Source organism: Microtus ochrogaster, chromosome X (genome assembly GCF_000317375.1).
Source record: "Microtus ochrogaster isolate Prairie Vole_2 chromosome X, MicOch1.0, whole genome shotgun sequence".
In the NCBI taxonomy this organism is placed as follows: domain Eukaryota; kingdom Metazoa; phylum Chordata; class Mammalia; order Rodentia; family Cricetidae; genus Microtus; species Microtus ochrogaster.
Window position 1 is genome coordinate 59,129,103 of NC_022026.1, and position 27,927 is coordinate 59,157,029.

General features: G+C 40.6%; 1 protein-coding gene across 2 annotated transcripts in view; it reads left to right on the forward strand.

Moving 5' to 3' along the window:
- Slc9a7 (solute carrier family 9 member A7) overlaps positions 1-27,927 on the forward strand; it is a 179,253-nt gene that overhangs the window by 103,562 nt on the left and 47,764 nt on the right. Inside the window, exons 8-14 of one of the 2 annotated variants that reach the window (XM_005358930.2) lie at positions 894-999; positions 1,145-1,233; positions 1,324-1,437; positions 4,483-4,594; positions 5,235-5,388; positions 16,737-16,796; positions 26,020-26,083. In XM_005358930.2, coding sequence (XP_005358987.1) covers positions 894-999; positions 1,145-1,233; positions 1,324-1,437; positions 4,483-4,594; positions 5,235-5,388; positions 16,737-16,796; positions 26,020-26,083 — 699 coding nt within the window. The remainder of the gene's footprint in view (positions 1-893; positions 1,000-1,144; positions 1,234-1,323; positions 1,438-4,482; positions 4,595-5,234; positions 5,389-16,736; positions 16,797-26,019; positions 26,084-27,927) is intronic. The other variant, XM_013350666.2, reaches the window with a different exon arrangement.

Below are 27,927 nucleotides of genomic sequence, written 5' to 3' on the forward strand. Positions count from 1 at the left end.
CACCCACACACCATTTTAAGTTATTAAATACACATTTTAAGTTTTTAAATACATTCACAGTGTTGATTATCCCTTCCTACTGCCTGTTTCCGGAATGCTATCCCTCATCTCAGACAGAAACTCTGTACCAATTCAACAACTCTGCACTCCAGCTCTGACTCTGGTAACCTGTATTCTACTGTAAAGTTTCTTTTATTTTGTATGGTGGTGGGGTGATCAAACCCAGGACTGCAAACATGCTAGGCAAGTGCTTACCATTCAGCTACACCACCAGCCCTTGGAAAACTGATATTTTTAAAATTTTTGTTACTTGAAAATTGAGCTCAGGACTGGAGAGATGTTCAGCAGTTAAGAGCACTGACTACTCTTCTGAGAACCGGGGTTCAATTTCCAGCGCCCATATGGCAGCTCAACTCTGTAATCCCATTTCCAGGGTATCTGACACCCTCACACTAATGTACGTACAATAAAAATAAATAATTTAAAGAAAGAAGTAAAATTGAGCTGTGTGTGGTGGCGCATATCTTTAATCCCAACACTTGGGAGGTAAAGGCTGGTAGATCTCTGAGTTTGAGGCCAGCCTGATCTACATTGTGAGTTCCAGGACAGCCAAGGCTAATTAAAGAAACCCTATCAGGGGTGGGGGGAGAGAAGAAAAGGAAGAAAGGAAAAAGAACTAACAAAGCGTGTATGGCAGAGTGGTCGAGAACCAGCCTAGCATGTTCAGGGCTCTTCAGTTCCATCCCGACACTGTAACATTTAAAAAAGAGAGATAAAACTCCCTCCAAGGAGGTGTAGTGGATGGGTGGCCCTTTGAGAGGGCTAAAAGTATGGGGACTTCAAGTGTCCCTGCTGCCCATGCCCAGAGCTGCTGTCCTTAACCTGGTGCTGACGTGACCAAGTTTACTAAGCTGCACTGCTTCCCCCTGCTGGAGACAGCGCTCTTTTTCCTGATGTCCTGGAGCACGTTTCTTTTGGCTGAAGCCTGTGGATTTACAGGTAGGTTTACTGCTGGTCTCAGCAGAGCCTGTAAGAGAGGAAGAGGGGAGGTAGGCTGTGTGGCTCACCTGCTGTAAATTGTCTTGTCAGTTGAATTTTTCCTTGCCTCTTCTTTCTCACTGATTTTTAGCAACTCTTTTGACAGGTGTTGTAGCTGTCCTTTTCTGTGGGATTACACAGGCTCATTATACATACAACAATCTGTCAGTAGAATCAAGAAGTCGAAGCAAGCAGGTAAGAGAGGCCCTTGAGCCTGATGGACTGCCAGGTAGCACAGCAGGAGGACTGCAGAGTTCATGGCCTCCTCTTTCCTTCTTCATGCAGCTTTTTGAGGTGTTACACTTTCTGGCGGAGAACTTCATCTTCTCCTATATGGGCCTAGCACTGTTCACCTTCCAGAAGCATGTTTTCAGCCCCATTTTCATCATTGGTGCTTTTGTATCCTTTGCTCATTTATTCCACATTGTAGACAGAGAGGTGACCTCTGTATAACCACTAAGAATAATCATTTGATTACCATCTCTGTTTTGAATGGATAAGCGGGTCAGTTCTAGTTCAGGATACTTGGAGGGAAATTCTTAAAGCAGAATGTATTTCATTTCAAGTCTGGCTTTTTTTCTGGTATTTTCTGTTCTAATTTAGTGCTTGCCAGGCTATCATTTGTTTTGTAGAGCTCTGTCCCGAGTAGATCGAAAAGTCAATAGCCCTGTCAGTCCCCACGTTAATGTAACCCAGGCAGTTAGTTCCCTGGTTTTAGTGACTAATCCTCTTGCTGTCGGCTGCATAGTCCCACTTGGCTAGCTATACCCCCATGCTGCCCTCACCCAAGCTGCCCTGCTCCTGTGCATTATCCTCAGAGAGACTCCTTTGGGTTGCTAAAACAAGAAGGAAGGGAGGTTTGCAAAGAGGGAGAGACGAGAAAAAAGAACAGATAAAAATAATTGATAAGATTAGAGGGAAAGAGGAAGGAGAAAAGAGAAGAAAAGACAAAATAAAATATGTAGTTCTTTGACTTTGGCTGTTGAGAATACAGTGTTTAGAGAGGGGACACTTTGGATGCTTGACTTAGAATGGACGGATGTTACTTGAGAGAACAGGATAGTCGAGATAGAGGAAAGGCAGAGATGAGAGCAAGGAAAGAAGAGATATTTTGATTGAGGGAGCCACTTTGGGGCTAGCAAGAAACCTGGCACTAGAGAAGTTCCCAGGAATCCACAAGGATGACCCCAGCTAAGACCCTAAGCAGTAGTGGAGAGGGGGCCTGAATTGGCCTTGCCCTGCAATCAGATTAATGAGTATCTTAAATATCACCATAGAACCTACATCCAGCAATTGATGGAAACAGAGGCAGAGACCCACAGCGGAGCACTGGGCTAAGCTTCCAAAGTCCAGTTAAAGAGTGGGAGGAATGAGAATATGAGCAAAGAGGTCAAGACCATGATGGGTTCACCCACTGAAACAGCTTACGTGAGCTAATGGGAGCTCATCAACTCCAGCAGGACAGGGAAGGAACAAGCATAGGACCAAACTAGACCCTCTGAATGTGTGTGACAGTTGTATAACTGGGACAGACTGCAGGGCCACTGGCAGTGACACCAGGATTTATCCCTTCTATTTGTACTGGCTTTATGGGAACTCATTCTCTTTGGATGGATACCTTGCTCAGCCTTGATATAGTAGGGAGGGCCTTGGACCTTCCCCAAAGCAATATGACTTACCCTCTCTGAGGAGTGAATGGGGGTTTGGGGGACAGGTGGAGGGAATGGGAGGAGGGGAGGAAGTGGGAACTGAGATTCGTATGTAAAATGAAAAAAGAAAGTTTGTTTTCTTTTTTAAAAAAATAAAAAAGGATAGTACAACCAAAAAATAAAAATAAAAAAAAAAGAGAAACAAAAAACAAAAAGGGTGGATGTTGAGTACCTAGCAATGGCTCAGTGGCCAAGGGTTTGGCTCACTTGGTGTTAGATACTATTGTTTTCATTAAAGCAAGCTTTTCTGGCCCTGGATTTCAAGATTGTTGGACATTTGCTCTTTCTTTCTTTCTTCCTTTCTTTCTTTCTTTCTTTCTTTCTTTCTTTCTTTCTTTCTTTCTTTCTTTCTTTCTTTCTTTCTTTCTTTCTCTCTCTCTCTCTCTCCTTCTCTTCTCTTCTCTTCTCTTCTCTTCTCTTCTCTTCTCTTCTCTTCTCTTCTCTTCTCTTCTCTTCTCTTCTCTTCTCTTCTCTTCTCTTTCTGCCTTTTTTAGGCCTCCTGGGATTCCTTAACTCTTAAATGTTGTCTTCAAAGAGTATTTTTTTCCTCTGGGATTTTCATTTCATGTGCAAGAATGTGGGGACTGTCCCTTCTTGACTGCTCGAGAGTGACAGTGCTGGCACCCTAGTTTAGGATCTTCGTAATGGTTTCACACTAGAGGAACAGCTTAGAATCTGTTAGATTAGTTTTTCTTCACTCAGACTTAGCTTGTTGCTGTGATTTGTATTTCCTGCACGTCACAGTGGAAGAGATAGTGGAGGAAGGCCTTGTTTATAGAACAGGGCCTGTTGGCTGGGTGAGCCACATCCTCTGGAAATCCTAAAGGCTGCTGACCACTTGAGGATTTTTCCTTCACCTCTGAGATAGAATATGCTTTACAAGCACTACCCATTTCCCTTTGTTAAAAACAAAACCAAACAAGGAAAGGAAGAAAGACAAAAAAGCAGGAAAACAGTTTACACTTTACCCTGGAGGAAGCTAGTTTGGCTCTGGTTTCTGTCTGAAACAGCTGTGGCTGTTGCAGCTGGTGCATTGCTTGGCGGAAGCTCTCTATTTGCTGGCTCTGCTTGTGTTTCCTTCTCTGACCAGGGGATTGTGCAGCTCTCTCTGTTGGGTGCTGTTTAAACTTGGCAAGGAAAAGATGACTGGTTTCTCTGAGTTCTTTGCTTTTCACGGTAGAATTTGTTTTTCACATTCATCCTTTTCTACTTCTAACATCCCCAAAGGTCATTTAAGCTGCATAGGAGAAACTTTCTCTGAGTTCATTTGTGTGAGTGAATGTCTCTTTGTGGTTCCTCACAGCTATTTTTGTGTGCTCCCTAGGCATTGAAGTCCCTAATGTTTTCTTGCGAATGAAACTTGCTGGCTCTTTCCCTCTAGTAGAGCCCAACATAGTATGTGCCTTGTCCAGTTCTCAATCTTATGGTACTTTAGATTACTTCTGGAGTTAGTTTTAGAGAAATTGGCAAGCCTGTCAATTGAACCAGTTCAATTCAGTTCAAAAGGTACAACCATGTGTTGATAAGCTGTATAATGAACCAAGAAGTGGGAAAGTTGACCAAATGACTGCCAGTTTGTTGCTGAGAGATTTGCGATGGGGGGGGGGGAGTCCAGGCATTCTGACTTCTTTGGGCAGCCTTACATCACAGCACTGCTAAAGTTCTGTGCTCAACCAGAGTATTTGAAGTGCCATTCTGGAAACGTGTGGGCCCCTTAACCTCGCCTGGTGGTCAGGTTGCCATCTTCCTGGGCAGAGCTGCGCATATCTATCCTCTCTCCTTCTTCCTCAACCTGGGCAGAAGGCACAAGATTGGTTGGAATTTTCAACACATGATGATGTTTTCAGGTAAAATATATTTATATAATATATAAAGAAAATAAATTTTATTTAGCAAACAATGATAATACGACTAAAATATAAACAACTTGCCTTTAAAACACACATCTGTAATTCCAGACTAAGAAAGGGGGAGGCAGAAGGATCAGAAGCTCAAGGTCATGCTTGGGTGCATATTGGGCTAAATGAGACCCTGTCTCAAGATCCTGTTACACATCAACCTATCTTTCTACCCTTCCTTTACTAAGGAAAATACAGCCCTGCTTTCCATAAATGTACAGTTTCACACATTCATAGTCTGCCAACATTTCTGTTGACTCTGGTATTTGGATAGAAGACTTAGAGCTTGTTATTATGCAAGCTTCTTTTTCTTTTAGGTCATTAGGAGAAGATTCATTTAAATAATAAGAGCGGTTAGTATTCTGCCATACAAAATGGTGCTGTTTTTCTTCTTATGCTGGGAATTCTGTGCAAGCCAGCTTCAAAGGGAAGAAGACCATACACCTTTAAGGTGCTTCTACCTGGCTTAAGCAGCTGGGCTTCCAAAGCATATGGCCAGGGTTCTATTATCCCCACAGTGGCAGTGCATTCTGAAGAATTGTCACCAGGTTCCCATATCACCAGAAGATCTTCCTGTTTGGTCCCATAGGCCTGAGGGGAGCAATGGCATTTGCACTTGCCATCCGTGACACGACATCCTATGCCCGCCAGATGATGTTCACAACCACGCTGCTCATTGTCTTCTTCACTGTATGGGTCATCGGTGGAGGCACCACGCCAATGCTGTCATGGCTCAATATAAGGTCAGTTTGAAATCAAGCCAATTTTGCGTCCAAATGTGTCAGTTGTCATAATTCTTGAGAACGCTCAAGGTGCTGTGCAGGCTGTGCTTGTGAAAGATTTTCATTCTTTTGGTTGCAATGTGTGTGGGGGAGGTGTTTTAGATTTTTTTAAATTAAAATTTAGAGTATTGGGATTTTTCAGGATACAAAATTGTCATTGAATTCTAAAAAAACAATCGAAAATAGGATTATTAGTACACACAGAAACTAGGATGAGCTGGCTCTTACTAGCGTAGAAGAAGCTCCTTAGCCAGCAACCAAAAGAGGCAAGTAGAGTTTCTCTTTCTTAGGATTTTGTGTGCAGTGCCTTTTCTTGCTTCTGTGCAAAAAGGAGATGGCATTTTCTTTTCTTTTTTGAATTTTCGAGACAGGGTTTCTCCGTAGCTTTTGGTTCCTGTCCTGGAACTAGCTCTTGTAGACCAGGCTGGCCTCGAACTCACAGAGATCTGCCTGCCTCTGCCTCCCGAGTGCTGGGATTAAAGGCTTTTTTTGAGCTTTTTTTTTTTTCAAATTTCCACCTCCTCCCATTTTCCTCCCCCTCCCCCCTCTGCCCTCTCCAGTCTGAAGAGCAGTCAGGGCACCCTGCCCTGTGGGAAGTCCAAGGCCCTCCCCCCTCCATCCAGGTCTAGGAAGGTGAACATCCAAACAGACTAGGCACCCACAAAGCCAGTACATGCAGTAGAATCAAATCCCAGTGCCATTATCATTGGTTTCTCAGTCAGCCCCCATTGTCAGCCACATTCAGAGAGTCCAGTTTGATCACATGCTCGTTCAGTCACAGTCCAGCTGGCCTTGGTGAGCTCCCAATAGATCAGCTCCACTGTCTCAATGGGTGGGTGCACCCCTCGTGGTCCCAACTTCCTTGCTCAGGTTCTCCCTCCTTCTGCTCCTCATTGGGACCTTGAGAGCTCAGTCCAGTGCTCCAGTGTGGGTCTCTGTCTCTATCTCCATCCATCACCAGATGAAGGTTCTATGGTGATATGCAAGATATTCGTCAGGATTGTTATAGGATAGGGTCATTTCAGGTTCCCTATCCTCAGCTGTCCAAGGAACTAACTGGGGACATCACCATGGGCTCCTGGGAGCCACTCTAGGGTCAAGTCTCTTGCCAACCCTAAAATGGCTCTTTTAATGTAGATATCTTCTTCCCTGCTCCTATGTCCACGCTTCCTCCATCTCAACCATCCCACTCCCCCAAGCTCTCCCCAAACCTCCCCTTCTCCCTTCTCTCTCCCCCTCTCCCCTTCCCTCATCCCACCCCCACCCCCATGTTCCCAACTTTTGCCTGGCGATCTTGTCTACTTCCAATTTCCAGGAGGATCTATATATGTTTTTCTTTGGGTTCACCTTATTATTTAGTTTCTCTAAGATCACGAACTATAGGCTGCAATTCTAATGCTTGGGAAGTAGAGTCGGGAAAATAAAAAATCAAACTCAGGTCAACATCCCTCTGTTATTTGTTAGACAAAGCTACAGACTACACACAAAAGATGTCATGGGGCTATATAACAGATGAAAGTTACATAGAAAATGCCATATCCATCCGTTTTGGTATGTCTCCCCCCACCCCCACCCCAGACTGTTTTAGGGTTTCTATTTCTGTGAAGAGACTTCATGACCACAAGTAATGCAAATGCCTAAAGAGTCACTCTCCAAAGAGCCACAAGGTGGCAGTATATCTTTCTCTATTGGTCTTTAGTTTGTTTTCCCTCTAGAATGTAGAATGCCAAAGACAGCTGGAGCTCCTACACATTTCAGAGGAAAGAAGCGGGATTTGAGAAAATGACCTCTTCCACCTGAGGCTTTTATACTAATGGTATAATGGTAGGCAGGGATTCCTGGGTTTGGCCACTGCCAGCTATGCCATTACTGGGCTAGTATGTCTCAGTCTGCAGATCAAGGCTTCTTGGTGACAATCAGGGTCCTCACTCATGCTTGCATTGCAGGTGCCATTTGCATTTCCATGCCTATGTATTAAGATATGGTTCTCAGAACATTCCCATAGTGGAGATAATACTGCAATCTCTATTGTAGAGTTGGGGAAATGAGACACAGGGCAACGATTTGACTGCAGGTAGCAGAGTATTAAGAGGATGAGGTGGATTGGAATTCAGGAAGTCTTCCCAAGACTTGCTCACTGTGCCTTCCATCTATAAAAAGGGTTGTGATGCTAAAGACTGCCTTCCGCATAAAATTTGGAGTGTTTAGAATTTCAACTTCCTAGCATTAATACTAAAGGTCGGATTAAATAACACAGTCTTTCCTTGAGAATATAAACCTGAAGAAAGAAATTTGAATTCTGTGACATTCAACTTGAGACATCAGATAGTATTGTCTTTGTTTTTTGTGGTAGCATGAGGATAAGACAGGTGGTTGATCCTGGGTATAATTGCAGGGTATAATTGACCTGTGAAGTTACTTTTTGCCAGATGAAGATTTTTGTAATAGAGATGCTCATTTGGTATAGAAAATTGTCAGGCAACAAATAAAATTTCATAACCTCCTCAGACTCTTTGATATTTGTATTTATCATGGGCTTTTGAAAATACTGAACAATACTAAGTAGCTTATCAGGAGGTTTTGGAAACTTTGAAGACTTATGATTTATTTCTCATTCTACTCAGAAAACATTCACACTTATGAATAATTTAAAGCAGATCTCTAAATGCTTATCATTTTTTGCTATTCCCAGGAACTGTAATAAGCTGCATAAGAACATAGACTTCAAAGATGCATTAAAAACCGTAACTCACCATCATGTGACTAAGAACAAAGGCAAGATATCTGGGTTTCTAAATGTGCTACAAGTGACAGAACTAATGGTTCAAACATGCTAGGCAAGTGCTGTACCAGTGAGACACGTCCTCATTGTCTAACCTCTGTAATCCTTTCCTTACCAACAGAACACTTATAACATCACAAATATAGGCACCAATATTTAATTGGTGTTTGAAAATGTTGTTCCAGGACTCTCTATGAATAATAAACCTAGAGATGCTCAAGGCCCTTATAAAAATGGGGTGTTTGTTCAGAACCCATGCCCATCATCTTAAATACTTTAAGTGGTCTCTAAAAGCCTTTGATATTTCCTACAATGTAAATGTTATGTAAACAACTGTAGTGCCACATTGTTTGGGGAATCATGACAAGAAAAAAGATCTGTATGCTCAGTACAGAAGCAATTTGGGGGGGGGATATTTTTAATTTGGGATTGATTGAATTCCCCGCCCCCCCCATACATAAGGAGGGCCAACTGAACACACAAAACCAGGAGGCATTACCTGTTGGACATAGTGAGTGATCACAAAAGGACTCTTCAAGCAAGAACTGCTGGTTAGCAGATAGCTAATAAGCAACATTTTGTAATTTTCTCAGACTCTGCGATATTGGCATTTATCATGGGCTTTTGAAAATATTGAAGAATATTATATAACTTATCAGGAGTTTATGAAAACCTTGAAGTCTGTCATAATTTCTCACCCTATTCATAAAACTCACTTTTATATGTTCATAAAATATTCATATTTATGCTTAATTTTATATGAGTAATTTAAAGTGGCTCCCTAAACTATATAAAAATCCTAGCCCCCTCAGGAATTGTCTGGTCACCCTGTCCCCTGACTATTTAGGACCGGATTACATCATGTGCATTTCATAAGTCCTTTTCTTTTTTTCAACCCATAAACATATCTGGTACAAACAGAACCAAGTGATTTTCCACTGAGAGTAGAGAGTTGACTTTTTTGCACTTCCTCATGACCTTTTCAAAATGTGGGCCATGAAAACAGTCCTTCCCAGAGCTGAATATGTGGGCAGCTTTCTGAGAAGCATGTGATGGCTCAACTTGACTGCTGTTGGTAAGAAGTGAGCAATTCTCTTGAGTGGAAAACCAACAGTTCCTGTAATACTTCTTTGCTGCTTTTTATCTGTCTACTTTTTGGCCCCTTCACCATGCAATTTTGTCATATTATCCATAGATAATATATAGAAATAAAAATCTTTGGAGGATGGGTGATCAAAACTTGATATTATTAGTATTTTAGAAAAGATTCAGTTTCACTTCTCTTCATTGGTAATGTCATATGAATTTTTTGAATTGTCAAATTTGGAGAAATCTTTCTCAAGTTTCTTTGACATGTGAGCCATGACCCAAAGTGGCGCATGTACTTGTTTTTGGTTTTTTGAGACAGGGTTTCTCTGTGTAGCCCTGGCTGTCCTGGCACTCGCTCTGTAGCCCAGGCTGGCCTCAGATCACAGAGATCGACCTGCCTCTGCCTCCCGAGATTAAAAGTGTTCTCCACCCCCACCCAGTTTCCATACTTTTGTCATTTTGATAATCAAGGAGCTCAAATCATAGCATATGATCTTTTGAAATTGGCTTTTTCTTCCATTCAGCATATTCCTGGAAGAGATCCATGAAGGCCGTTGTACATGTCAATTGTTTGTTTCTTTTTGTTTCTGGATAATACTCTATGACATGAATGTATCAGGGCTTGTTTGATCATTCACATCTTAGAGGTCATTTGCTTAGTTTCCAGTTGATGACTATTATAAATAAAGCTATTGCTAACATTTCTGGGTAAGTTTTTATATCAGTATAGACTTCCATATACCTAAGATACATGTCCAGGACTATGCTTTGTTGTAATAAGAGTGGCGGGGCTGCTTCCCCAGCACCCGGCCGCCCCCACGGCTAGCTTTACCCAAAATAATTACATGGAAACGGTATTCTTTTAAACACTGCCTGGACCCATTAGTTCCACCTTTAATTGGCTAGCTCTTACATATTGATCTGTGTAACACTACAAGCCGGCTTACCAGGAATGATCTTAACCTGCGTCTGTCTGGAGTGGGACAATCATGGCGACTCCTTGACTCAGCTTCTTTCTCCCAGCATTCTGTTCTGTTTTCTCCGCCTACCTAAGGGTTGGCCTATCAAGGGGTCTAGGCAGTTTCTTTATTAATAAGAAATCACTCCCACATCAATGCTTGCCAGATGAGATAGTAAATGCATATTTAATTTTCTAAGGAACTGCTTAACACTTTTCTGGAAGTGGCTGTGCTAGTGGTGTGTGAGAATTGGGTTTCCCGGTATTCTCAGCAGTGCTGCTTTGCATTCTCTAGCAAAGTAGTAGAACTAGGTGTGTGGTGCTGTCTCATCCTGCTCTTAATTTGCATCTCTTTTTTTGTGCCCTAATGATGTTGAATATCTCTCCATGTGCTTATCTATTGCTTTTCTGCTCAAGTCTTTTGTTTGCTTTAAAATTGGAGTTAGTTGTTGTTACTGACTTTTAAAATGTTTTTATTCTAGATACTAATGTTTGAAAGATAACATGTTTGTAAGTCTTTTCTCGCTTTCTTATAGCTTGTCTTGAAGTCTTTTTGGTAGAATATTTCATAGATCAGAAGTTACAATTTGAAGTATTGTAATCTGCCTTTTTTGGATCAAATATTTGATGCCATGTCTAAAAAACTCACCAAACCCTCTTGAAACTTTCTTCTTTGTTGCTACCTAAAACACTTAGTTTTATAGCTTACTTTTAAGTCTATGAGCTGTTGTTGGTTAATGTTTATATGAGATGTAAAGTTTTGTCTTGTTTGTCTATGGCTATCCAGTTGTTCCATTATGATATAATAAAAAGACTGTGATATTCTATTTAATTGCTTTAGCTCTTTTATCAGAAATGAAGTTTTCTGTGTAAACATGGATCAGTTTCTGTTCTGGTTCGTTGATCTGTGTGTCTGACTTTCCGAAAATGCTGACTATAGTTAAACAGTATGTCTGAGCATTAGGTACACAGATTGCAACTACTTTTTTTTCCAATGTAGCTATTCTAGTTTTATTCCATATAATTTTTTGAATGAGCTTGTTTATCTCTAAAGTAAAATGCTTTTCTATGGTCAGGCATGCTTGTAATTTCAACAACCAGGAGGTCAAGGCGGGAGTTCAAGGCTAGCCTAGGAGTTATAAAGAGACCCTGTCTCAAAAAAAATTGGATAAAACAAAAGTAAACAAAATCTTTCTGTGCTTTTCATAGGAACTGTATTTTATATACTATCAACCACGGAGATTAACATCTTCATCATGTTGTGTCTTCCAATTTATGAATGTAGTATGTTTCCCCATTTATTTTGGCCTTTTTTGTTTCATTATATTAGTATTTTGTCATTTTTAGTATATAAATTATATGCAAGTTTTATTAGATTTATATCCTGTAACTGTGCTGAATCCCCTTTTTTTTTTAGTTCTAGGAGGTGTTTTATTTTGTTTTTATAGTCTTTGGGATTTTCTACATAGATAAAATTTTCTGGATTATCTGCATAATTATACAAAGTTAAATAGTTTTATTTTTCATTTTTCAACCAATCAATATACGTTTGGCTTTCTTTTCATGTGTTATTGCTCTGACTGTCTTTCAGTCCTATTTTTAATAAAAGTAGTGCTAATGGGTATCTTCACCCAGCTCCCAACATTAAGAGAGACATCTTGCCCTTCATCATGGGGTGTCATAATAGCGTATAAGGATTTTGTAGATAGTCATGATCATATTTAGTAAATTTCTATCTCATGTTTAGTCTACTTTCTTTTTAAATATATTTTATTTATTTGTGGGCAGGGCACACATGTGTAGGCCAGATGACAGCTTTTTGGGAGTCGGTTCTTTTCTTCTACCATGTTTGTCCTCGGGATGGAACTCAGGTCATCAGACTTGGCAAGAAATGCATTTACTCATTGAGACATCTTGCTGGCCCTCATATTTATTTTCTTAAAGTTTTTGTCTTGAATGGGCATGGATTTTAACAAATTCATTTTCTGCATCAGTTGGTGTGATCATGTGCTTTTTTTGTTTAGCTCTTTACTCTGGTGGATTACACTGTTCAATTCCAAATACTGAACCAGTCCAGCTTTTCTGAAATAGCTCCTACTTGATTATGGTATATTATTTTAATACTGCCTAACTCTATGAATAAATACTTGCTTAAGAATTTTTCTGTGTTCACAGGGATATAGTGTGTAACTCTCTTTTTTGCATGCACTTTTCTGGTTTAGGTATCAGGGTAACATGACCTCACAACATGAACTGGAATGTCTTCTCTACCCTTCTTTTACTTTTTGGTAAGAATTCTCCAGTGGAACCAGCTAGGTCTAAAGACTACTTTTTCAAAAATCTTTAAACTGTGTAATGGATGAGGCTTTTAAAATTACATATTTTATATTGAGTGAACTGTGATAGTTTGTGAAATTTATCATTTGGCCTAGATTTTCAAGTTAATGTTATTCATATTTTTATGTCGACTTGACACAATTTATAACTAGAACCATCATCAGAGAGGAGGGAGCCTCAGTTGAGAAAAATGCCTCCGTAATGTTCAGCTGGAAGACATTTTCTTAATTAGTGATCGATAGCGAGGGCCCAGCCTGTGGTGGGTGGTTCCATCCCTGGGCTAGTGGTTCTGAGTTCTATAAGAAAGCAGGTTGATTAAGCCATGAGGACCAAGCCAGTAAGCAGCACCCCTCCATGGCCTCTGTATCATCAGCTCCTGACTCCAGGTTCCAGCCCTGTTTGAGTTCCTGTCCTAACTGCTTTTGATGATGAACTATTGTGTAGAACTGTGATCAAAATAAACCCGTTCCTCTTCAAGTTGCTTTGGTCATGGTGTTTCATCACAGCAATAGTAACCCTAAGACATATGGTATTTCCTGATTTTTCTTTAGATATTTCTGGGTCTGCAGTGATCTAATGTTTTGTTTTTTCTTTTTACATTTTGTTCCTAATAATGTGTGTCATTTTTTTTGTCAGACTCGCTAGGGGTTTGGTAGAAAGGGTTTTGTTATTTTTGTTTGAACATAGGGTCTCATTATGTAGCCTAAGCTGTCCTGGAACTCACTGTGTAGACCAGGCTGGCATAGAACTCACAAAAAGCCTTTGCCTTTGTCTCTCTAGTGCTGGGTTTAAAGGTGTATGCTACCAAGCCCAGCTATTAGATTTTTTACGTAAGCATTTTTGTTTCTCTTTTAAAAATTACCTTTTATTCTACTTACTTTACTATACTGCTTATCTGATTTTCATTTTACTGATTTCTGCTTCTGTATTTTGTTTCCATCTTTCTTGTTTGTGCTCAGCTCTACCTAGACACCCAAGTGAAACAACATGTACTATTGTTGAAAAATAAATATGGTGCTAGCTCATTGTATTTTTCCAGATGTGTATAAATATGTTTATTTAAGTATAGACACTGACATTTACAGAAATTGCATCAAAACAAGTTCCTTCCAAAATAAGGTAACAAGAGTGATTGGTTTCTCTTGGCTTGTGGCTTGTGATGTTATTTGGTGGCCTCACATAATTTCTGTAACACGGTTCTTATTTTAAACTGACTCAGAAATCCCCTGATACTTACTGTGGTGTATTGAACCCTGAGAACTCAGTAGGATCGGAGCTTACTTTCTTACTTGTTCCTTATTTCTTCAGCTGCTGATGAGTGGTTAGGTAGCTGCTCAGAAATAGGACCAAGGAAAGTCTTGGAGTTCTACTGTACATAACTAGAGGTTAGCTGTGATTCCTTCCCTCCTTCTTCCCTTCCCTTCCGTTCCCTTCCCTTCCTCTTTCCTTCTTCTTTTTCCCTCTTTCCCTCTTTCCCTCTTTCCCTCTTTCCCTCTTTTTCCCTCTTTCCCTCCTTCCACAGTGCCTCTCTACATAGTCCTGGCTGACCTGGAAATCACTATGCAGACCAGGCTGGCCTTCAAACTCACAGAGATCCACCTACCCCTGCTGCCAGAATGCTGGGTGGGATTAAAGGTATATGCCACCATACATAGCTAGCTGTGATTTCTTGACCATGACTAACTTCAAGTCTGTTTATGAAGAAAAAAAATGAATAAAACTACAATTTCAAAGCCAGGTCACTTCTTTCCATAAGTCTAAATTATATTTTTAAATTAATGTTTTGTGATTGATATTTTAAAATGTAATGGGAAATTCTCCAATATTTTAGTTAATATACAAGCTGTGTATTTTTTTAGACTCTTGAATAAGTGCTGTTATTCACAAATGACATAATTTTGGCGACTTAGAGGGGTTATGAAATTATCTCAACAGATGAACACATTATGTTGGTGTGATGACTGTTCTCTTGGAGTACTATGAGATGGTAGTGAGGACTGGGCAGAGAGGCAGTGCAAAGACATAATCCAGCTAGCCTTTGTACCCCACAGGGAAGTGATACAGTTATTCAAGGGCAAGTAAGAACACTCTGGTATTAATCTTATTAGACTGAGAAATTATGGTAACATTCTCTTCAAGATAGCATAAAGAATAAAGATGAGAAGAAACCCTGGGCTGTTCATGTAGCAGTGTTTGTTACTTGATTTTTTAAATGATGCAGCCTTATACTTAGAAATCTTAGCAGAAATAACTGGGGTCCCTGAGTCTGCAGGTCGAAGTTGGAATTGTGCCTGTACAGTTTCTACCTTTTGCTTATTTGTTGTGCTTGGTTGGGCTTTTTTTTTTTATTTTAAGAGAGGGTCTCCCTATATATAACAGTTCTGGTTGTTCTGGAGCTCACTTTTGTAGACCATGCTGTCATTGAACTCACAGAGATCTGCCTGCCTCTGACTCCCAAGTGCTGGAATTAAAGGTGTGCGCCACCACCGCCCTGCTCTTTTCTATTTTCGTGACTGTAGGCAAATTGTTTTACCTAGAACTCTCAGTTTTCTCACCAATTAAATAGTGACAATCATAGTGTGTTGATTTGATGAAGAATTCTTGCACTAGGGCTACAGGGTGCAACTCAATGGCAGAATGTTTGCCCAGCATGTGCAAGGTCCTCGTTTTTATCCCCAGTGTTATCCCCACTACTTCCAGAACCCCCCAAACATTCTCTCATTAAATATGCTGTTTGACACATGATACTCTCTTTCTAAATTTTAGCTGTTTATATCATGTTATTAATATTATTATTACAATTCCCCAAGCAATAATAAAACTGACATTAAAGAAATCCTGGTTTGTCTTTCTGGTATTTTTTACAGTTTTTAATATGCTATAGTAATTTAGAAAGTACAGTTTAAGCCATATTCTTATCTGACCATGTAACTAATTGAAAGAATCATTTTATGAGACATCATTATCTCACATTTTTTCAAGGGAGACAATGGAATGAGAATTTTGAGCATTGCCTATCACAATATTTCTCAATTTTTCCAATTAACTGTAGTGAAAATTTAGTACCAGAGATCTGCTATATCTCTTTTTATTTTATAATGCTTTTCGATGGCTTCAAACTTACCCAGTATGTTTTTGTGTATGTCCCACAGGAACCAGTTTTTACACCCATAGGGATGCTATTACTCCCACCAGAAATACCTGATTTAGTACTGTGTCTGAACTAAGGGTGATTTTACTACCTGGAAGACATCTAGGAATTTTTGGAGATCTTTTTGAGTTATTATATCCTGGGGCAGTTGGGGTTGTTGCTGTCGGCATCCTGTAAGTAGAAAGCAGGATCCCACAGTGCACAGGAGAATGGCTCCCCACAACAAACATTCATTGTGGATTCAAAAGCCCTGAGTGCTGAGTCTGTAGAACCATATTGTAGCATGATGTAAAGTTCAATGTTGTCTGAATAATCCAGAAATCATTAAGGAAAGTGAAAGGCCACAACAAGCCAGAGACCTCAAAGAGCTAGAGTTGGGTGCTTGGCCTTCAGATTGAAGCTGTGGACAATGTAGTTTTTCTTCTGTAGAAAAAAAGTGGGCGTCTCTATCTTCTAAGTATTGTTTTGTTTTAGTAATACAGTGGGTTTTGTTCTTCCTATTAACCATGTATAAAATATACACATACTTTAAGTACATGTTCATTGTTTAGTAACATGTACTTACTACATGTTTCTGCTTTCTTTTTTATGGATTCATCTTGCTTTATGAAACTGATGAACTCCTGGAATTTTTGTAGATTAATTTTATATGCTATACATTTATTCATCTGATTTTGTTGTGTTATATTTTTAGGGGTTTGACGTCATTCTCAATCGTTCCTCATTTGATCTAGCTCTTAACATTGCTGCTTTAAATTTAGCAATTTCTCTGCCTCTCAGGTTTTAGAGAATAGGGACAACCTCCGTGGTTGGTACTTACATAGTGTTTTCAAGACTTTGGGTTCCATTCCCAGCACTGACCAAAAAAGGGACTATGAATTTCTGTTGAAGGTGAGATGGCTTTCTTCAGGGACATGGTCCAGGTTGGATGCCAGAGCTCCTGGTACCTGTGTTGTCCTGTCATGTTCACATTTCCTTCTTCTGATGCCCAGAGTTGGTGTGGAAGAGCTCTCCGAAGAGGACCAGAATGAACATCGCTGGCAGTACTTCAGGTGACGCAGACACTACTAAGAAAATAATTCATTGAGGTTTTCTTTTCTCTTCTAACTTGAATGGTTTCTCTTTATGCTGTTTGCTTTTTCTTTCCTGAATGTGCCAATCCTCGCTCCATGGGAAACAGGGAAATCAGTTCTAATCATTCTTTCCTTTCTTCCTTCATGTTGATTGGTGTGTCAATGTTATTGGGACTATGTGCTTTCCTCCCACATTTTGGGTCATGTGTTTTCAACCTCAGCGCCTGAGGTTGGTACAGCTGAGCTCAGTGTTAAGGACAGCTTATTTTCAGAGTCACCTATACTTTCCCCCAGAAAACGCTCCTTCTGATATGGTAAGCAAGGCTTATAACTAATCCAGAGACCTAGAATTTCATATTTTAGCCTTGACTACAGCATAGCTCACATGATCTTAATTAGATGCCAGTGTTGTGTATTTTTAAGTATGTATTTGTATATCTGTACTTTCTCATGATGGTTCAGATGACATGAAGAACATTGATTTTTAATAAATGAAAGGATGATGTTTCCACTAACACAGTTTATTTCTCGGTCTACACCCAACTTTGTGTGATGAAATTGTGGTTAAGAGTGGTGACGAAGGAGAAAAGGAAAAACCTCCAGTGTTCATTATTGCCTTTCTGGATCTCCAATTGATATATTTTCTTCCTGGTCTGATCTGTAGATACATTAAATGCAAAATCATCTTGAACTCAGATCTTGTGAAAATATTTTGTTCTCTGAGGACAGGATGAAAGAAACTATTTATATATGTGTGTGTGTGTGTGTGTGTGTGTGTGTGTGTGTGTAATGGGGCATAGATATATGCTCTAATGGCATGCATCAAATTCATGGAAGTGTTGAAATATCTCACTGGGTTCCTGCTTCTTATTACCATTACACACACACACACACACACACACACACACACACTAAAATGTTTACTAGTGGAGTTGCAGAGGAACATTTTCTACTAAAGTATCCTGCCTTCAAGGACACTTTAAAGTTATCACACCAGTCCCTCTGTGCAATCCAGCAGGTCATAGATGGGAATCTGTTAGGGTGGGCCATTCCAAGGCCCAGGATATGGATCTGGGCGGTAGCTGAACTGGTAGATCTGGGCCAGTGGGACCACCCCCTGAGGTGAGGGGCAGAGCCAGGTGTCCTAGGCTCATGCCAATGGACCAGCAGCTCTCATGCCTGTAGTGAGGGATCTCTCACCACATGCCTGTGGTGTGCCATCTCTCCCAAGTGCTGGGGGTCAGCTCTCCCATGGTAGTGGTGGGGAATTAAGTACTTTCTTAATTGAGGTTCCCTCCTTTCAGATAACTCTAGTTTGTGTGTCAAGTTGACATATGACTACGACGTTGAACCACTTCTTCCTTGGAAAGGACAATGCTTTGTCCTTATTGGAGTAGACACTTATTTTGGTTATGGATTTACATTTCCTGCACATATGCTTCTGCCAAAACCACCATCCATGCACTTACAGAACGCCTTATCCACCAACATGATATTCTACACAGTACTGTTTCTGACCAAGGAAGTCACTTCACAGCCAGAGAAGTGTGACAGTGGGCCCACGATCATGGAATCCACTGGTCTTATCATGTTCCCTACCATCCCGAGTCAGCTGTCCTGACAGAAAGATGGAATGGACTTTTGAAGACTCAGTCACAGTGCCAGTTAGGTGGCAGCAGCCAGGAGGAGTGGGGCAGGGTTCTCCAGAAGGCAGTATACACTCTGAATCAACATCCAATATATAGTACAGTTTCTCCCGTAGCTAGGATCCATGGGTCCAGGAATCAAGGGTTAGAAAAGGGTAAATAATTCACTCACTTTCACCCCTTGTAACCCACTAGAAAAGTTTTTGCTTACTGTTCCTACTACCTAGAGGTTTGGGTTCCAGAGGGGAGCATTCCTGTCAAGAGCCACAACAAACATTCCATTGAACTGGAAACCAGCTTTCCCCTGGTTACTTTGCCTTCTGATGCCCTTAAACTGACTGGCTAAGAAAGGAATAAAAGAGTTGGGTGGGATGATTGATCAGATTACTCTGGGGAAATTGGATTGAGTCTCCACAAATGGTGATAAGAACGATTATGTCTGGACTGGAGGAGATACTCTAGGGCATCTCTTGGTGCTATCATGTCCTGTGGTTAAGTCAGTGGGAAACAACAGCCTAAAGCAGACAGGATGACAAAGGCACAGACCCTGCAGGAATGACGGTATATGAAGGTATGGGCCACTCCTCCGGGAAAAGACCTTAGATCTGCTGAGGTTCTTGCACAGGGTGGAGGGAATACAGAATGGGTAGCAGAGGAAGGTAGTTCTAAATACCAGCTGAGGCTACATGACCAGTCACAGAAACGGGGATTAAGCTGACATGAGTGTGTCTGTTGTATCTTGATAACAATGCATTTGTACAGATATTTGTGTTTTCTTTCAATTTCTTTATCATATGTTGTAATATCAACAAAAAGAATATCAATGGTTATATTTAAGCTTGAGCTACTAAAAAGATGTCCCCCAAGGGACAGTGTCACCCATTATAAATTTATAATGCATTTATATTTGTACAAAAGATAGTTATATCATGTTAGGTTTCATTATGACCTGGTTAAATATATAATGTGTTTGTGATTGTATGTGGTATAGTTATGTGTAGGAGTTATTATGACCTGGTTATTGTTTTCATTTGAAAATTAATCATGACATGAGGAGATATGATTGTGTGTCAAGTTGACAAGGGGTGGATTGTGATGGCTGTTTTCGGTTGTCAACTTGACTATATCTGGAATTAACTAGAATCTAGAAATGGGGATACACCTGTGAGAGATTTTCTGCTTGTTTTTAAGTAGCTGAATCTTCTAGTCTGGACCTTTGAGGTAGTAAGATATATACCTTTGATTGGGATCTTGAGGTGGGAAGACATACATCTTAGATCTGGATTTTAAGGCTGGAAAACACAGGCCTTAAATTCATATCTTGAGGCAAAAAGACATATGTCTTTAACTCAAATCTTGAGGCAGGAAGGCATACCTTTAATATGGACTATACCTTCTGCTGGAAGTCTATATAAGAACATAGAAGAAGGAATCTGTTGCTCTTCGCCTGCTTGCTCTTGCCTTGCTAGCAATCCATTCCTTCCTTGGCTTTGGAGCTCATTTCTTCCAGCACATGCAGAAGGTCAGCTGTGACACCTAGCCTGCGGGCAGAGCGACTACTAGATTCTTGGACTTTCTGTTCACAGCTAGCCATTGTTGAACTAGCTGGACCGCAGCGTGTAAGTCATTACAATAAATCCCCTATACATATGGGATGTGTGAGTGTGTGCACGCGCGTGTGTAGAGAAAGATACATTCCATAAGTTCTGTAATCCTAGGGGACACTGACTAATACAGTACGGTAGACAAATAATTGTTCTAAAATGAAAGTTATTAACTTTGAGGTATTTATCCATTCCTGAAAACCACATCTATTTGACTTCTTTGTGTTCTCATTTGGTACAGAATTTCCACATTTGTCTCATTCTTAAAGAAACTAAAGATGAGTCAATTCATTCTGGAGGAAAAGACGGCCGTGTCTGTTACAGTGTGCTCTGCCTAGGTGTAGCGAATGCTGAAATGTGACATAATAAAGCTCCAGATTTCTGCAACCTCCCAGGTGTTACAATCAGGAGATAAATACATTATAAACAGTTGCCAACCCAGGAAATTCGAGGAAGCTAAGTATTATGGAGCTCTGAATCTTTCATCAAAAGCCTGTGTCTGGTCTTTCTTGCTGTTTAACATCACTCCAAATGTCTTGGCCCATTGCTTTACTCTTGTTCACATTGGCCAGTTTGATTCTGGGCTGTGACCCAAGGGTGGAGTCCTTTATAGGAATCCCAACATAAGTGTGTCATCCTTGGGGATTAGTCCAAGGGCCCATCCAGATGCCAAAAAGTAATTATTGAATCTCTCTAAAGTAAATATTCTCAAATGGGAAAAATTCTAGAATAACCTTCATGCCCATGCCCCGTGTCTGTCTTCCGAGGGGTCATTTATAAAGCCGTGGCAAGCTGGAAAGCATATATTGACTTCCCTTCTTGAATTTGCCTACCAAACACTTATAACAGTAGTTGGTACCTTCATGAGACCAGAATGAGTCTTCATGAGTCCGAATGGGAGAGCCAGGCGGTCCCCATAGTTCCTGGGCAGTCAGGCTCTGTGCATCTCAGACATATGGTTGATAGCAAGTAGCTCCAGTGAAGACTGGACCTTCCACACAGAAGACTGATACAGGTAAGGAAGCAGGTGTTGAGTAGGACTGTCTCCAGAGCTTAAGTCTCTAGGGAGTGAACAGCCAGATCTGAACATGGCTAGATTGCTTAGTACTTCCTTAACTGTGTCTCATTCTACTTGAGACTTTCTCCATGCCCATTACTTTGAGGGGAAAGAGAAAACATTTCTGAAATTAGTAAGAGGAAAATCTTGCATAATTATGAGAATCTTTAGTTCCCATTGCCTGTCCTTACCAATTCTAGTACCTTATGTTAGGGATCTTTACAATGTCTGGTTTTCAGACCCTGAAATGTAATGAGCTTATAAATCGTCAGTATTAATTAATTAGAGATAGGAAAATAAGCTGGTGTGCTTTTGAAACATCTTTACCAAAGTTATCATTAAATATTCTTAACTGTGGCATTTAAAATTCTTCCCCCAGAAGCAAAGAATGGAGCAGTGAATACCTAGGTACTAACTTGTACTCACCACATAACTAACATTTGTCATGTTTTTCCCACTTCAGAGTCAGGTGTCCTGAGTCCACTCCTAAATGCAATCTCCTCAGTAACCACATCTGAGAAAAGCAACATGAATTTTCCACACTTAGGATCCAACAAAAGTTTATGCTTTTGGCATGCCTGTTTACTCTCTTTCTACAACCCCGTCCATTTGCAGTTTGCTTATAACATTCAGTTTTAAGTATTCCTTTTTTTTTTTTTTGGCTTTTTGGCTTTTTGGTTTTTCGAGACAGGGTTTCTCTGTAGCTTTGGAGCCTGTCCTGGAACTAGCTCTTGTAGACCAGGCTGGTCTCGAACTCACAGAGATCCGCCTGCCTCTGCCTCCCAAGTGCTGGGATTAAAGGCATGCGCCACTACTGCCTGGCTTGAGTTTTAAGTATTCTTGATAGTTACTTAACAGAATGTCCTATCATCTGGATTTTTCTGATATCTCATTATGACAAGAGGCAAATAATCATTTTTTTTTGTCAAAAATACTGTAAAAGTATGGTCACACGTTTCTTGCTGTATCCTTTCAAGCTGTTCATTTTTTAGTGATATTCCATTTGATTAGTTATCTAGCATAGAATACTGATCCTAGGTCTCTCTAGTTTCAAAGTGCCACTTTTCTTTATGCAATTAAAAAGTTATCAGTAGAGTGTTTTCCCACCATATGAATGCCAGATTCCTAATGGCCAACAGTGAAATCATCCACTAGTGGTTACTCCGAGGACAGTAGCGTTAAGACTTTCCTAATTATCCCATTTCTTCAAGATTCATGTTCCCCATAAAGAACTTTAGAAAGTTTGGGGATTTATTTTGCGTACTGATGAAGTTAACAGTCTTTCCATTGTCTGAGCATTGAGTTCAAAAGAGTTTAACTTACTGTGTGGCATTGGAGTTGTGGTGCTACAGGGCCATAACAGGAATCTGGGTGTTAGCACTGACAAAGAGTTAGCAAAATGAAGGAAAAAGTGATGACAATATGGAACCTTGGCTGAAATTAGGGTTTATTCTAGAATCTACACTTCCATTGTCCACATATCTAAAGCTTTAATTAGTTAAAAATAAGGTGTAAAATGTAGCTCCTCGCTCATACTGTGAGTGCTCAGTGACCGCATGTGGCCAGCAGGTGCTAATAACGACATTGCAGGTGCAGAACACCGCAAAAAGTTCTGTTGTGTAGTGCTGACTTAGACTCTCAGGTTCCCCCATAACAAATTGTGAGCATCATGAGCTTGTAGTCAAGATAAGATGGTTCGAATTTCCTAGGTCCACCATAAAATGTTTTGAATACAGTATTTTAGGCTCTGTTTGGAATTCTGGCCTGCCACATGGGTCTAATGCAAATGGATGAGTCTCATTGGTATTTCTGTGCTTTGAGTGACAGTAGGTCAATCTTAGTCATTATAAGTAGTTATTTTAAAATAGAATCAATTTAAAGCTTTGCTGGAACTCAGGAGGCAGAGGCAGGAGGATTGACACAAGTTCAAGGTATGGTATACACAGTAAATTCCAGGTCAGGCAAGGCTAGCTACATAGGCTGCCCTGTACCCACAAACCAACATGATTTTGTTAAACATTATTTTCTTCTTATAGTAAAGATTTGAGGTTAGCTAAATTTCCTCTGGCAGCTCTTATTACATTTAATTTTATTTTCCTCATATGGTCCAGTGTTCCCTGTGGGCCTCCTGTTTCATCCGGGCTGATATACAGTAAGTTTGCTTCACCAGAACTGATGCAGAAGCCTTTTAAGAAGCAAACTTCTTTCACAGTCGTAAGTGCAGAGGAGAGAGATTCTTAGTGGCAGATCGGAAGTGCCATATTCTTGGGTACTCCATATTCTTTAGCAGCCTATCTGTCGTTAGCCTGAGGAGAACATGCCGCCTGCTTCTCTGAGAGGCACTGCACCTCCGAGTCCGCATCCAACAGTTCAGTCTCAGTAGATTTGTCTGGCACAAAGTATTTTTGTGCTGCTTCATAAGCTTTAATAGTATATTATTGCCCATTGGCCTTATAAATGCTATCATAGATACCTTATAGAACACCATCTAGGGGATGTTTCTGTATGGAATGTACATTAAAGGGCTCTAAAAACAGGGCAGAGTTGAAGAATAGCTAGGAGTTCCTAATGCGATCTTGCCTCCAGTTACTTCCATATATTAGATTATTTGCATGCCTTTAGGGTCTTAGGTAACTTCTTTGGTCAGCTTTTGAGCCCCTGAAGTAGATGGTTTTCTTGTCAAAATATTGGTCTCTGAGATTTGATGTTCAAACATTACCAGATAAGGTCTAGTTGTAAGATCCCAGATGCCAGAATTCTCTGCCAGGAAATAGCCTCTAACATAGAGCAAAATCTGTGTAATTCAGTGCAAACAGCCCATCTAGTCCCAGGTTCACAGAGAAGAATCTGGTGCCAGGTCCAGTGTTAAATTTTATCAAGTGTCCAGAACACTGCCTGGCCCTAAATGCAAATATTACTGTGTATGTGAATTCATCTTGTGGATAAAACTTTGCCTCCAACAGAAAGTGAGGTAGCTGCTTCCTTTTATTCTGTCCCCTTTGCCAAGGGCACAAGCGTGAGACAGGACAGAATAAAGGTTGGCTTTGAGAGGCTGGGTCTGTCTGTGCTATCACTTACTTCTTAATTGCATGTAGTCTCTTTTCTCTAGAAAGATCCCAAGTGTTACAGGTGATGGGGAGGAATGAGAAAAGTAAGTATGTACTTAGGGCTTTGTATGTCCAGCCCAGTATCTGCTTGCTGGACTAGGACAGCTTGTACTCGACAAGAGAGCATCCCTCTTCAAGCTTAGAATGGCCTAATCTGCTGAAGACTTGATATTCTATTACATTTTATGATGCTGTCCATATTTTTGAGATACTGGGAGGTTGAAAGGAGTACAGGATTTTCTTGGTGTCTATTTTTTCTCTCATGATCCGTGTTATCTATGTTATTTGTGTCACATTTCTCTGTCTCAGAGTCGTAAGTTATGATATAAATAGTTAACAGATGCATGCAACAATAGGTAGCCTATGGCAAAGCTAAGACAACCGTCCTAGTGTTTCTCAGGAATTAATTGTAAGTGGATTTTTACCACTTGGTCTTTTTTCTTTTATTTTCAGTTCTTTTCAAATGTGCATGTTTTCTCAGATGTGTGAGTTCTCTGTTCATCTTTGATAAAGAGAGTGTGGAGACACAAGGACTCCAGTTAATAATACTGATCAAGAAAGCATTGCGATACTTGTTAGGACAGGACAGCTTTTAGTGAGGATCACTGTGACTGACATAGAGTTCTACTGTGATGGGGTTTTGCAGTGTGAGAGAGTGATAGGAATTGATGGATGAAATTTGCCAAGAGGAAATAGCAGGGATAAGTGGGTAATCTTGCTAAAGGCTGGCTGTGGAGATCAGATACCACTTGAGAGATGGCAGGAGCATCAGCTATTGAGAGGGACCAGATAACAAAGGTGGGAGTTCTAGCTAAACCAGCTTAAGGAGATTTTTGATAAAACTTGGTGATGTAAAGGGAAGAAGCCCAAAAGTTAGGTCCTAATTGGGAAGGTGATTAAAAAAAAAACCTGACTCAAATTTGGAAGAAGGAGAGATTCTATCATTATGCATACTAAAAATGTCAGGGAAGGGAGGCTTGGCAGATGGCTGTCAGTGAAGTGTTTGCTGTGCAAGTATAAGGATCTGAGTTTACTCTCCAGAACCTATGTCAAAAGCTGGATACAGTGGTGCATGTTTCTAACCCCAGCACTGAGGAGATAGGCTTTGCTGAGCAGCCAGCATAACCTAATTTGTGATTTCTAGGCCAAACGAGAGTACCAATCTTGAAAAATAATGTGGCTGGCTTCTGAACACCTAAGTTTGACTTCTGGCCTACCAAACATACACAGATGTTTGCACATGTACAAACATACACACAAGAGAGTTAGAAGAAATATATTGATATCACTGCTGTATCGGTATCAGAAAATAAGATGTGGGATGGAGAAATGGGAAGATGGTAATAAAGAACCTATAATAAATGGTAATGTAGAATCTTGGTGGCTCTGCAGGTGTTTCCTACAAATTCCTCCCATGCTTCTTTGTATATCTGCCTAATTTCATAGTAAACTATTGTGGGCATCAAAGCAGTTCGGGGGAGAAGTGAGGAAGCAGCCAAGCAGAAGGGACCTCGGATTTAGTACTGAGGACTGCTTGGTACAGGAAGGCAGGTGGAAAACTGCCAGCTTATTTCCCAGAGACCTTGCTAAGGGCATGTGTACTTGTAATATCTCACTCTTTGGGATCTGCTTCCATGTGGACCTGACTTCTGCATGATGGCCTTTCTCTCCTTAAAGCTAACCACTCCTGCTTTGGGAAGATAGTCGCTGACTAAGCTAGCAAGGCTGCCATGGCCTAAGCTAATGCTTTCTGTTTTTCTCTTTGTCTTTTTCCCTGGTGACTTTTAGAGTTGGTGTTGACCCAGATCAAGACCCGCCACCTAACAACGACAGCTTTCAAGTCTTACAAGGGGTAAGTCACAAGTGGCTGTCTTCTGAGTAAGATATGATTTGAAAATTACTAAAACCGAGCATTTGCTCTCATGCTGTGCATTGTCGTCTTGACAACAATCTTTTAGGTTGTTGCCATAAATTCTGGTTTATAGGTTAGACGCTGAAAATTGAGTCTTAAGTGAGTTACCTAAGGCCAGATAATGAGAAAGTGGTGCATTTTGTAAGTAAAAAAGGCCAGGAACAGCTAACTACCGAGATGAGGAGATTCCATCTAGATAGTTCTATACCTGTCAAAACAGCTCCATTCTCTGTTTCTCATTGCCTCTCTGTCTACACTCAAACACCTGCAAAAAGAATTAAATGAGGTGAATGGGTTGGTGTCATGCAGCATTGCTTACTGTATGTCTCTTAAGACCTGCAGGCTGAAATATTAACAAGAGGTACAAGTCAACTTTGCTGGCAGTGTGGCCCCAGGAGTCCCCATCAAGTCTTGGGATATCTACTCAGGTGCATCCAGATGTTTGACATCTACCATAGAAAAGAACTTGAGACTGAGTCCAACCAAGTTAGCAGGTTTTGTCGATTGAGCAGAAGGGAGTCAAATTTGAATGGAAGGAGATAAATACAGTCAAGTGACTCAGGAATAGCTACGTGGGACTTGGTGGTTTTGAAACTGCTTCATTTGCAAATGAGCTTAGCTAATGGGGACAATATATAGTTGGATATTTAGTTATATTTTCCACAGAATTCTGACCTTGAAGTAGAAACTTCTTTGTAAATTTCATTGGCTTGCAGGTGGAGAAAGAGTAAAGAGAAAGTAATCATCAAGGAATCCTTATACAGATAGGTCACAAAGGGATTAGACTTAGGTACATGTAATAAGTAATAAGGCACAATTTTAACAGTTCCATGTGTGAGAAACTGTATTCCTTAAATCACTACTTGGCCCATTAGCACTAGTTTCTTATTGGCTAATTCTTACATCTTAATTTAACCCATTTCTATTAATAAAAACAGAACTGAATGCCGTGTGATTGTGGCTTTCCTGCAAGATTCTAACCAGCAGCCGGCTCAGGCAGAAGATCCATGGCGTCTCTCACTCTGCCCTTCTTCCTCCCAGCATTCAGTTCTGTTTTCCCTGCTTAGGATGGGAAAAGTGATCAGACTTCCAATGTGGTTTCCCAACTTCCTTGCTACGACTCAATCCCCACACAGAAAGGGCTTCCAATACATATTCCTTAGCTTTCTTGAAGCATACCATGGAACATGTAATGACCTTCAATAACCAGAGAAATCAGGGACCTCTCATTTGTAGATGAAACCCTAGGTTCTTGTTGTTTTTCCTGATGCACCTTCCACGCTAGGGGATGTCATGAAACTTGAAATAGAGGTGGGGGAAATCCAGATATTTGTCCTCTTCTAGAAAGGGTAGTTCTCTTTTTTTTCCCTTTCTTTCTTTCTTTCTTTCTTTCTTTCTTTCTTTCTTTCTTTCTTTCTTTCTTTCTTTCTTTCTTTCTTTCTTTCTCTCTCTCTTTCTCCCTCCCTCTCTCTCTCTCTCTCTCTCTCTCTCTCTCTTTCTTCCTTCCTTTCTTTCTTTTTTCTTTCTTAAAGATTTCTGTCTGCCCCCCCGCCACCACCTCCCATTTCCCTCCCCCAATCAAGTCCCCCTCCCTCGTAGCCCAAAGAGCAATCAGGGTTCCCTGCCCTGTGGGAAGTCCAAGGACCTCCCCCCTCTATCCAGGTCTAGCAAGTTCAGCATCCAAACTGCCTAGGCTCCCACAAAGCCAGTATGTGCAGTAGGATCAAAAACCCATTGCCATTGTTCTTGAGTTCTCAGTAGTCCTCATTGTCCGCTATGTTCAG